The 12528-nt window shown below is 33.9% G+C and overlaps 1 protein-coding gene across 6 annotated transcripts; it reads right to left on the bottom strand.

Moving 5' to 3' along the window:
• Positions 1-3392: 3392 nt before the first annotated feature.
• LOC121802106 lies at positions 3393-10869 on the bottom strand. Of its 6 annotated transcripts, none has more exons than XR_006050738.1 (8): positions 10615-10869; positions 10072-10133; positions 9837-9986; positions 9412-9586; positions 6664-9033; positions 5912-6502; positions 4572-4637; positions 3393-4258 (listed from the first exon to the last, which is right to left on the bottom strand). XR_006050738.1 is itself a non-coding variant. In XM_042201681.1 (5 exons), the coding sequence occupies exons 4-5, from the start codon at positions 7836-7838 to the stop codon at positions 6484-6486; spliced, it is 1194 nt and encodes a 397-aa protein (XP_042057615.1). In that variant the 5' UTR covers positions 7839-9033; positions 9412-9586; positions 9837-9986; positions 10072-10869; the 3' UTR covers positions 5827-6483. The 6 variants fall into 6 exon arrangements, 1 of the variants encoding a protein (XP_042057615.1); XR_006050736.1 differs by having other exon boundaries at positions 10072-10505; XR_006050737.1 differs by having other exon boundaries at positions 10265-10869.
• Positions 10870-12528: the final 1659 nt, after the last annotated feature.

Consider the following 12528-nt stretch of genomic DNA (forward strand, 5'->3'; position numbering starts at 1 on the left):
ATCTGTATGCATACATGTAGAATGATATCAGTCATCGTAGCTAAAAAATATAAGATAACATATTGGTCTCATATTTATGCTAAATGTATCAGCTTAGTCCTAAACATTTACAGACAAGAAAAATAGTCCCCTGTCGCCTAGTTCCCCAAACACCCAGTCCACATAACACCCTTTACAAGTCACAATTGAATACTGACAAATAAACCATTTTCGCATAACACCAAACCATAAAAATTCTCAAAATCATTGGCATATACCCAAATCATATTCAATGGGACCACTTAATAAAGACAACACCACATTCAATTCACCACAACCACATTCAATACACCACAACCAATAAATGCAAACCCTAGTAAACAAACATGAAATCCATAACAGATTTTGAACTTTACCCCAACAAAGTCAAACAAATTTCAAACAACTTTACCTTCTGAATGAAATTCAGGAACTGGATCTTGAGATGGAGAAGGCAGAGGCCGTCTCCGTTTAGTAGGATGAATTAGATGGTGCGGCGGCTTCATCGGAAACAGACGAGTAGGAGGATATCGAGACTTCTTCCTCCTCTCAAAATCAGGGTCGCTTTCTGGGGAAGCTAGACGGTCACCGTCTGAAGAACTAGAGTCCAATGTCCGCCTTGTTTCTTCTTCGTCGTGAGAGCTAGGGTTAGAACCCACAAATCCCGACTCTGCCGACAACCCTTGTTCGTTGCCTTGTTTGTTTTGCTTCGACGAATCAGTCGACGGACCATCTTCGGTGTTAGGCGGATGTCTATCTTTGGACTTCCTCTTCCTCGCTATGCTTTTTTACGTCGACGAGACCGTCGCTTGAACGGGAGTTAGGGTAGGGCGACTTCCAACTCATGAAAACCAACAATAATCGGTCGGAATCGAGCTGTTCTTGGTCGGAATCCTAAACTAGGGTTCTTGTTCTTAGGAGAGTGACGAGAGAGAAGATAGAAAAGAGAGAGAGTGACGGTTCATGTTCACTTAGTAATATTTTAGGTGAGTTTTGGAAGATTGACTTTTCATATTCAAAATATTAAAAATTGAATTATTTAGCAAAATAATTAACATAATATTAAGCTGCTAATAATCTCAGATTAAGTCTAATCGGGTCAAAATTGGGCTAAATGACGGTTGACCATCAAAGTTGACGGAAACCGTAAAAAAGGACCTAATCGACAAAATTTTCATATGTTTTGGATTCGATTTTCAAAAAGTGAATGTTCTAGACCAAAATCATAAATCGACCATATGTTTAGGATCAAAATAGTGCTATACTCTTAATTTTATTATATTATATATTTTGATTTTGACCATTATGATAGAAGGGGTGAGCAATTGCTAACTATAATTAGTTTGCGTGATTTCATCTTATTTTATTATTTAAATTTAAAATAATAAGAAGAATTACTAAATTTAGGGTTTTGGAGAAACTGGCAATACAATACATAAAAAATATCAATACGATCATTGAATATGTCATCACCATTTAGCATTGACATTGTATATTTTTTATGTTGATATCTATGCTGACATTAAACTATTTTTTTAAATATACAAAAATTCAAGAATTTTTTTAAAATTTTGACATAGGAATGTATGCAAGTAAGATCTCCTTAGAATTCTTATAAAAATACCTTTAATTTAATATATACTGTGTAAAAATATAATTTAAATTGAGATAGTTATAATAATTAAAGTTTTGATATACTTTTTAATAATTAAGATTAATTCTCCTAATTGATATTCTATGTGCATTTATATTCGCTGAATGATCATGATCGTGTGCCTTATTTAATCATTCAAATCAAATTCAGACAGTTATTGTTGAATTGATAACTAAATTTGTGGGTTTAGATTTGATCGGAGTTATTGGTTTTTAGTAGGGTATAATCAATAACTGATCTGTCAAACCAAAATAATTGATTTTTAGTAGGGTATAATCAATAACTGATCTGTCAAACCAAAATAATTGAGGTAATTACATATTTCATGCAATATGTTTTACCTTTATTTCAATTTAGTACAAAAAATATTAAGTTTACATATTTCATACAAAAAGTTTACTTAATGTTCCAAAATAATACATTCCGTTAAGTCTCCACTAACACCGTTACTTCCAATTACATTATACATACAAAAAGTTTCATCAATGTTTCAAATTTGTACAAAAAGTTTTAAATTAAAACTTTCCATTAATTATTTCAAAAACAATTATTTTTATTACTCACAAAATTGAAAAACACAGAGAAAAAAATCACCACTCTTCACCATCAAATTAGCGAATTACTTTTTATTGTCGAAGCTTTCTGATATAACAATGGAGAATACAACTAAAAACATATTGAATCTTTTTTGTAAAAATTAAATATTGACTTATTGATTGTTTAAAGCTCAAATTAGTCATTTTGTAAAGATGAAATATGGACTTATTTTATAATGTGTTCTATAAAGAATACAATAAAAAAAATTTAAATCATGATCAATTGCTGGAAGAATTGATATTGACTGTTATTTTTTTAGAGTGATTAATTGTATTAAATCTCTAATTATTCTTTTATTATGATGATAAGTTAGACAAATTATAAACTAACCAACGGTGTTTAAAATATTTAACGGAATGTATTATTTTGGAACATGTAATTACCTCAAATAATTGAGTAAAATCAAAATGGAATCTAAATACAAATCTATATTTTATTTAAAATAATACATTATTATATGGGTCTTAGCTTATTTATTATTCATCCGTCCCACGTTAATCTATGGACGGTTTTTCAAAAAAAATAAATTTATATGAGCCATTAGCCCATCTACTAAACCTGAAGTTCATTTTAAATTACAATAAAGGAGAATATGTATATAGACGTCTTAATTTATATTGACACCTAATATCTTGTAACTTTTAAAAAGTTGGGTTTTTCCCACGAACTTTGAAATTGACAAATAATATCACGAACTTTATTCCAAGTTTGTTATTTTCCACCAATGAAAAAATTTTGGTCATGATACGGATTTTTTTCGTAATTTCTTGACATCAATTCCGAGAGTTTCAAGATTTTCAATCTTTGAGAATAGTTTTTCTTGAAACACACCCTCCAAATTTGTTCTTCAATCTATTAATATAGTCGGAATTTTTTCACGGGTGGAACATAACAAACTCGGGGTAGAGTTGATGATATTATTTGTCAATTTCAAAGTTCGTAGGAAAAACCAAATTTTTGAAAGTTCCAATATCCCTAATTTATAACACATGATCGTAAAACTTTTGGCCTCTTTCAGATAAAAAAAATGCCAAATGCGTTAACAGTTTCCGAAGTTGAAAATGAATGAACAACAAATACAACCAAAAAATAAATAAGTGCATCAAATTAGCCAATTCTGAACTACAATATGTATAATTAAGTTAAATAAGTAGAAAGAAGCATCCCACTAATGAAACCTTTTTGTATGGATAAAGACTTATAACTTGCAACTACAACTTACAACACCTATCTAACTAGTATTAGTTTACTAAAACTCATCTAATTTAACAGATTGCAGTTGTCTGGTGCTATCATATACAGTACAGCTTGAAGTAAACTGCCTGGAAACTAAAAAATCACTCAAAATTCACATGAGCAACTTCTCTCATCATCTCTGGCTATCTTGAGATTCTTCGTTTCCTTGAGAGAAATCGAGAGCACTGTAAGTTTGGATACAAGGGCCCATGCCCGTTGGAATCCTTTGTGCGTCCTTGTTGTGCTCGTCTCACCTCTTTCTCGTGTTCTGTCAGTTCACCGCGTTTTCTTTTTGCTCCCAGATTGATATTATCACAGCCCTTTGATCCGTGAACAGGATTGTTCAATATTTCAACTCTCTTGGAGCATTTCTTTAGAGTATTCATCACCTTGTATCTGTCTAGGCTGTTGGTGCAGTCTTCCACACAGTGATTTCTGCTACAAATTTTTAATTTACCGTTTCTGGACAGCTTGTCCAATGTCGGAACTAAGGCTTTAGGAAATTCAAGCTTGCTTTGGACGCCATAAGTTGAATTCCAGAAGTTAGTTGTGGCCGCGGAGATGACTGAATTAGGGTGATCGAGAGTTCTTTCAAGGAGCGGCGCTTGGAAATTGAGGAATGAAGAATCGTGATGGCTGACCTTGCTGCAAACATTTCAGCATTTGAGACCATAAAATCTGAAGATTATGACTAGAATTGCTGTCGAGAAGATGCATTTCAGATAGCCATTCGAGCAATGGGCTTGATACGGCCTGAGGAGTTAACAGGAAAGATTCAAAATTTGCTTAAGAAAACACAAATGGAAGGAAAAGCAGGAAATTGAAAAAAAGAAGCCTCATCAACAAGAAAATGTCAGAGAGTGGTATGTCTAGAATTTATGGATGTATGTGATGTGGAGACTTATTTTAAAGGCATGGTATGAGCTTTAGGTGAAGAAAATTATTTATTCAACAGTAAAATGCAGAGATGAGAATCGGACCTCAACCAATATCAGAAATCTGAAATTAAGAATTGCAAATGTAAGACATGCTCATCAATGGAAATGGATGGTGAGTTGTAGTCTACCTTGAAGAAACAGAGAGAAGGGATTGGCCAGTTCTGTGTATATTCTTCCAGAAAAGCTTCATAAACCTGGAATATCCCCATGATGTTAAAAATCTATACAAACAATTAGACTGGATAATAAAAGAATATCTGACAGATGATGCAGTCTCAAATTTCCAAGACTGAATGGTGCTTAGAACCTAAGTCAGTACATGTCTAAATGTCATTAATATAAGCATATATCACATCAGCACAACTAGATAACTTGCATTCAAGGGAAATGAATCGTTCTTCCAAAAACATGGAGAGTGAGAAGCCACTAAGGGTCACAGACAGAAAACCAGATGTGATGAGTTTTACACATTTTGTAACTACTTTCTATCAAACACATGCATATGCATGACTAAGGAGATCTCTCCACATTTTGACTTGATCCTGCTATTGTAACAATGTAAAATAATTCCTCACTTCATAATGGTCACAACTAGATTCAGTTTGATGCACAGCAAAGCAGAAATTTGTTTAACACCAATGGGATCCCTGGGCCGTTATTATTTAAAATCAAATATAGATTTATCTACAATTATATTGATCATGCTGGTTCTAAAACTCTTTCCACCTCTTGATGAAAGTTCCACTACAGAGAGAAGCTGCACAATCCATATTTAGTTTAGAAGACCATCGCAAAATAGACAAGTCAAAACAACATACTAGGTATTTAACTGTACTTGAAGGGTATTGATGGGTAATTTTCGAGCTTTTATATTAATGAATTATTAACACACAAGTTTAATAAAATAGCTCTAATATTACAATCTATCTGCAAGAGTACAGAGTCGACTGTAGTTCTTCGAGTGTCGAACCACAGGGAGGCGTAGATTATTTAACAAGAATTGACAAAATTAATAAACTAAATTTACAAACTAAGGTACGAAAATGGAGAAAGATGTTACTCCAAGTTGCTCACGAGGCTTGTATTATTCTACACCTTTAACAATGAAACATACGAAGGGATTAAAACATCAACCTAATCGCGTGCACTGAACATGTTTGCGACGTATAATTCACAGTCAGCTGAACACTTGTTCCATGAATTAATTTTCAATGATATTAAATTCCTGCGGAAGCGCGGGAATAAAAGATCATCTACTATAGTCACCTACTTAATCCACTATCAAATTATCCTCTGAACAATTCTAATTCGATAGCAATCCAACAATCAATCATTCCTAAACTATGTTAAAGAGACAATAGCAGAAGAATTAACATCACTACGTTATTAGCCAAAAACATAGTGAATAAATATTGAGCACATTGTTGGACACAAACATATGATATCAATGGTGTGAAAACATCCATACCAGCCTAGATTACAACTTGGAGCAACAAAGGAAGCTTAGCCTAAACACATGATGAATTTGCAATTAAAACCGTAGGATTCAAGCTCTTGATGAGTGGAGTTGGGATTTGGAGTCGGATCGTCGGAGAGGAGGCCGGACCTTCCTCCTCTCTTCTTCCTCTCTTTCTCTCCTTTCTCTTTCCCGCCGTCAACTCCCTCTCTCTCCAATCTCTTTCTTCCTTATTCTCTTCTCCCCTGACACCTTTTTCAATCCTTTCCCCTTTTTTCTCCTTTTTCCAACCACTAATTCTTTTCTCTCTCCCCAAAAACCGTCCCATCCACTATCTCTCCTTTCTTTTTCTGCCACATGAAACTGCAATATTGCGGTTAGAATTAATTCACCCGACCGGGTGAATTATTAGGCATAAAATTCACCTGGCCGGGTGACCAATTTTGAGGACTTCCTGGAATTTTTGTATTCTGAAAATCATACCCGGCCGGGTGGAATTATTAGGCAAACAATACACTCGACCGGGTGACTCATTTTGAGAGCTTTCTGACAGCTTTTTCACCATCCGAGCTTCATTCTTTGTTTCACCATTTATTCCTCTTCCTACACCACAAAACATACTTTTGCAAGCATTAAACTATATAAATCATGTAAAGTTAGGAGAATAAAAATGTACAATTTGATTCACATCAGGTATGAGATCCGGTAATAAAACATGTGGTAGTTTCAAGAGTATATGTTTTTTTAACAGCATTCATACTCACCGAGCTGCTAATAACATCCAGCTAGTGAAGCTGAATTTTCTGAATTCAGAATCCATATAATGTCTGGCTTCCGACCTCATACCCCAAACCAGTTGCTTCATGACACATATCATAACATTCCCGTAGAGTAGAACAAATTCATCACTGCATTTATTTTCTTTCAGCTCATTTCTGGTGTCAACTGATTTAATTTGATCGATGAGTCCATTTAGTACTGCACAAAGATCTATAGAGAAACTCTTGGCAGGGAGATGGAGACATTGTGAAGCTCTGTCAACAGACACATAAAGCAAATCCCATGCTTCCACGACAGTCTGGACCTCAGGATTTATATCAGAGACTGACAGCAAAGCAAATGGATATGACAAGAGACGCAATAAAATAGAGTAACCAATGTTGTCAGTCTCCATTCTCAATAGTGACGGATCCTTTTTGCCATCTATCAATTCTTTAAAACAGTTAGCTACAACTACCCAGCTCTGTAAGGTGTTAAGCCTGATGTTCTTATAAAGTGAACAAGTAAGCGCATGAAGAATTTCATGAGGATTGTATGAAGTTAACAAAAACTTCAGATATCCTTGCATATGCTTAAACACAGATTCACACTCAGGGGCATTTGATAATGACTTTGCAACTACAGAAAAATAGTTGTTACTCAGATATACAACTGGAAGAACCTTGTCGTCGAGACCCCTAAAGCAGATATCTGCCACCAACCCACGTGTAGACTCAGTAGCAAGTTCCATGTTTTTAATGCACTTAAGCTCTAATCCCACCTTGTAGAGAGGAGACTCAAGAATGGAGGGTTCTAATCTCTCAGTCACCATCTTTACAAATTGAAGGCATATGTGAGGATCACAGTAGTTGTTATCAACTTCTGAAGTCATGTTATCACACATTTTCTCCAGGAATCCGAATAAAGTATTAACAGATTGCATAACCTTGTCATATGTAATGGATACACATCTGAAAGATCTCTGAACTGCTTCTAGCAGACATCCGAATAACCTTAGAGCTGCATTACTTGCCAGTTCTCTAAATTCAGGTGTAACACTCTCATTTGATCCTCGATCTACAATGATGGTTATTGTTTTAATGAAGAACTCCAGTTGAGAAAGCTTCCAAGGTGAACATTTTAATGGATAATGTCTCAATTGGGACTTCTCAATACCCATATGACCGTTTACGGAACTTTTAGCTGGTAAAAGTAGTGGTTCCTTGTTATGTAGATTGCCAGATGCTTGCAGATTTATTCCACGTAGTAGAGAATGTAAGTGATCCAGACAGAAATTCCACAACCAGATGTTCTTATTATCTGGTCCAGCTTGGAAGACCACTTCTATAATAGGCTCCCAGACTGTTATGATCAGTGACTGACAGTTAAACAGAATCTTCAAGTTTGTGTAGTAGATAAGACCATGTGCTCAAGCAGGAAGCCTGAACAGATACATCACATTTACTTGACATAATTCCTATGAGGGGTGCCATTATAAGCTTTATCTTTTTTAAATGTCTCTCAGCTTCAGCCTCGGTGTTGTTGAGAACTACAAGCTCAACTAAAGCATCAATGAGGCCCTCCCAGGCGACCAGCAAGGAGCAAGAAAGAAATTGAGATCCTATTTAAAAATCTACTCACATGGGCCACGCCACACCAGCCAACTCCAACAAAAGAAGCTAATCTTCCCTGTACTATTGCAAAAGATAATTCTGATTGTGAGAAAGAAGATAAGTTATTTAAAACAAAAGAAACTAGTATATAGGTAGTGTTCCTCTTTATGTTAAAACTAATTTCCTACACATGAAACTGCTTCAACCAATTGGGTTATTCAAAAGATAATCTGGGGAAGATAGTAATAAGTTTACTGAAAGCCAAACGGGAAGGCAAGAAATGATTATAAATGTGAATCATGCTGATGAAAAACATGCTAATAACTTTTGACAAAACAAATCTCAACATATATGCACTACCCTATGAACAAGCAGATGAAAAGACCTAATGGAAGTTTAAACGTTTACATCATATCAAATTTTATTTAAACAAAAGAATATGGCAAAAGATATTAGCTGATCCATTTAAAAAAACTCACAGTTACCAGTATTGAAAAGACAATCCTAAGGCAAAAGAAATTTGTAACTCTCTATGATTCAACATTATACCAGGGATGCAATCTGAACTTGTGAGTCAAAATCTGAGAAAGTAAGCTTCAGAATTTCCAACATCTCATTGACCAAATGTTTAGTTTTCAAAGCATGTGGCCGAAGCAAACGAATAAACCATCTCCATGCTTGCAGACAAGGAATCTTCATCCCTTGGCACAACAACTCTTTAATAGCGCCGAGCAATTTCTTCTTCATATCCACAGCAAGTGCCTGCTTCCAAAGCATCACGCATGGAAAATTTTAGATATTACCAGTCCAATGTTACTTCATCTCAAGTAATTAAAAAACAACTCCACAATAAATGAAGCAACATACAGAGAAAGGTATGAAATGGAAGTATTTATGAAAAAAAAGGGGAAGACAGTATTGGACAATATAATGTCTGAAATGACAGGATATCAGTTTCCAAAAGCACTAGGTATTGAATAAGAAAATGATTATCAATCCATTTATGTATCTAAATTTTAAACAACAAATGAATATCCTCAAACGAGCTAAAACATAAAAGTTTGGTATGAATTTGAAATTTTGAAAAAGGAAAGGAAATCAAATTGATAGATAACAAAAGAACTATATATCACATGGCACCTTAGAGAGAGAAACCAGCGGAGGAAATATTAAGGGCACAATCTTCAGCAAACATCTTTCTGACTTATCTCTCTCTTTTATCAAGACTGACAAGCCTTCTATAAATTGGTGGAATCCACAAACTTGATGTCTCTCTCATTTGTTCTGTCAACGAAGATACCAACTTCACCACAGCCTATTATATAAAATAAGTATTGTTATGAAAATCATAATGAGTCTGATAGGAAAAATTACACAAAGATGAATATGGAGATGTAAGCCACGATGTTCTGCAAGTAGTAGAACTAGATTCAATCTTTACCTAACAAGACAATTAACAGAACAGGATTTCTGGAAGTTACAAGGCCAAAGCAAGCTTTATGCAAAATATCCAGCGTATTTAAGATAAAGCAAGTTAATGTTATCAAATGAAAATACTTAAGCACCTGCATTGCCTCAAAAGTTATTGAAAGTGAACCGATTGGATTGTCCAGGGCATATGTAACTGCCCTTAGCAAAGAATGCAAGTGTTGATCCAACATGGATGAACTCAATTGTTGGATTGATATACACCACACGCCTAAATTGCATACAGTCTGCAGTCAACAAAGCAAAAGTTTGTTAATCATCACCTACAAAAGTAGCACAACCCTAAATATAATGTAAAACAAATCAATATACCTTTATTTTAGTTTTTGTGATGACCTTAACCAGGGATTCAATTAGTACATCAGCATCGCAACCTATAGCATACAGAAAAAAAGAACATTCATCTCATAGTCTCACGCCAATCTCTCCAGTAAAGATTCCCATAGTTAAATTAATACAATAAACTCTTGCTATTAAGCAACGAGGTTCCATTTTTGCAATACACCTCCATTTCTCTCACGCCTCAACAAATGTGTTGATGTTCTTCTCTTTCTATGAACTGCTGGAATGGTAAGTATGGCTGTGCAATATTTCTTTACTTTTTCTAAAATCAACACAATATTAAAAAGAGAAAAATCGATGCAAAACATCACAAAGCTCAAAATTTTGAATGACTCCCTCCGATGGAAGCCACAACAGCTGGGTGGTAAATCATAAAACCCAAACACTTCAAAGCCTGTGCAGCTCTGATAATAACCCAAGAGAGAGTGGCAAATCACACGAAATTAATAGTGAATTTCTCAATACAAAAATATGAGACCTGTTTGAAAATAAAGAGAAAGAAACGGCACATACATTTCTTCATCATTATAGGATATATCCGCGACGAGGGAGGATACGATGGTGCTAGATGAACCGGCGAGTGCCTCCACGGCGGAAGAATCGGCGGTTGATGTTTCCTGCAATTGTAGTAGATTCGAGTATGCCCGAGCTTTGTCATCTGATAGTAAAAGGCCATTGATCTCATCAATCTGCTCTCTAAAATCCCCCATTTCTTGATAGATAGATTCTTCTTAGAAGCCCTAATTCAGCAAGTGTGATTTTTGGCGCCTTATTTGGGAGGGAAAATTTAAGCATTTATATAAGTATTGACTTTCATCAAAGGTTGTCAAATGGTCAGCAAGTGGATTTCAGGCCTAATTGTTAAGTTTGAGGTTGTCGGTGGCTTTTATAGGCTATTTGGACTGCTACTAATAAAATTAATATGTATACACACAAAAATTGATTATATTTAGAAAGCAAAAATATTTAATAATGATAATTTTGAAATATATGCTTAAACTTAAACATGGTTAAATGCTAATGTAAGATTTACTATATAAATAAATTACATATAAATATATTTTGATAAATTTTAAATCATATTTTAGAAATTAAAATAATTCTAGTGATTTTGAATTTTCTAATTTATTTATTTATTATTATATTAATAAAAATCAAATATATAATACTCCATATGCCCATAGAAATAATCATATTTTTGAATTTTTTCTTTGCCGATCGTATCGTAGAATTTATGTTCAAAATTCTATACGAAATTCCAATTTTTTCATCTCCATTTTAAGAAATTGTCTATTCTAACTCACCCTTCCACCTAAATTCGTTATATAATTTTTTGCAATCTCTTTCTTTGCTATGTTCTTTAAATGTTGATATATATATATACACTATCCAAAGTTAAAAAGATAGGTTGAATTTTTAATCCACAAGTCATTATGATTATTTATTGAACTTGTAAATTAAAAATCATGGATCGATGAATACATCATTATTGATGGTAACATTAATACTTAACCACTCAAAATGATGGTTCTAAAGACGGAGTTAGTTAATCGATTCAACTACGATAACTATGTCATTCGATTTATAATATTGTTAATTTAATTGAGAGGTTTAACCACTCAAAGAGATGCTCAATCACTCAGCAAAGAGATGCCCAATCACTCAGAATGATGAACATTCGAATTTCTTAATTTGGTGAAATGATTCACCTTAAGCTAATGCCACATCAATGTTGCATCACTTAAAAAGCGAATATTATTGGATCTTTTTGAAATTTCAGTTCTATTAGAATCGTGTGTGATGTCTGCTATTTTTATTGGTTTCGTTTCGAGACGTACTTGTAGCGTCTTGTGTGATGTCTGCTACAATTATTTGATATATCAGCTATGAAGGGCTCAAGGTAGAAATCAGCAATATTGTTTTTTTCAAAATCGGCATTATTGGTTTTCATCTAGAAAATTACAGTATTTTTTATATTTATATAGTAAACTCCCTATTTCTTTGGTAATTGCACTAGATACTCCATTAGTTTAGAGCAGTGCCATCACATACACAATCAAGAAATGTAATATGTTAATTTAAGGGTATGGTCGAATGGCATAGTACGTCCATCCTTAAGCAAATAGTTAGAAGATCGATCTTTGTCTTTGTGCTAGCTGAAATAATCACTAGGTCCGGATAATAATCACTGGGCCTCCGTTGGGTATCTTTGGTAATTACTATAACAAAAAAAACATTAGAGATATTTTTTAATACAATAAAAAACGTTAATTTGTGTGTCTAAATGTATCACAAACGTTTCAAAAAGCGTTTTTATTATTGGTGTCTTAACTAAAATTAGAGGACGCAGATTGAAGTGTCCTAAAAAGCAAAAGATTAAGTTAATTTGGTCTTAATTTAGGAACTTTTTTGGGTATTTTTTAAAAT

This window comes from Salvia splendens, chromosome 5, assembly GCF_004379255.2.
Source record: "Salvia splendens isolate huo1 chromosome 5, SspV2, whole genome shotgun sequence".
NCBI lineage: Eukaryota > Viridiplantae > Streptophyta > Magnoliopsida > Lamiales > Lamiaceae > Salvia > Salvia splendens.

Excerpts from the sequence above, each read along its gene's own strand:
- LOC121802106 (XM_042201681.1), bottom strand. The coding sequence starts at position 7,838 with ATGGGTATTGAGAAGTCCCAATTGAGACATTATCCATTAAAATGTTCA.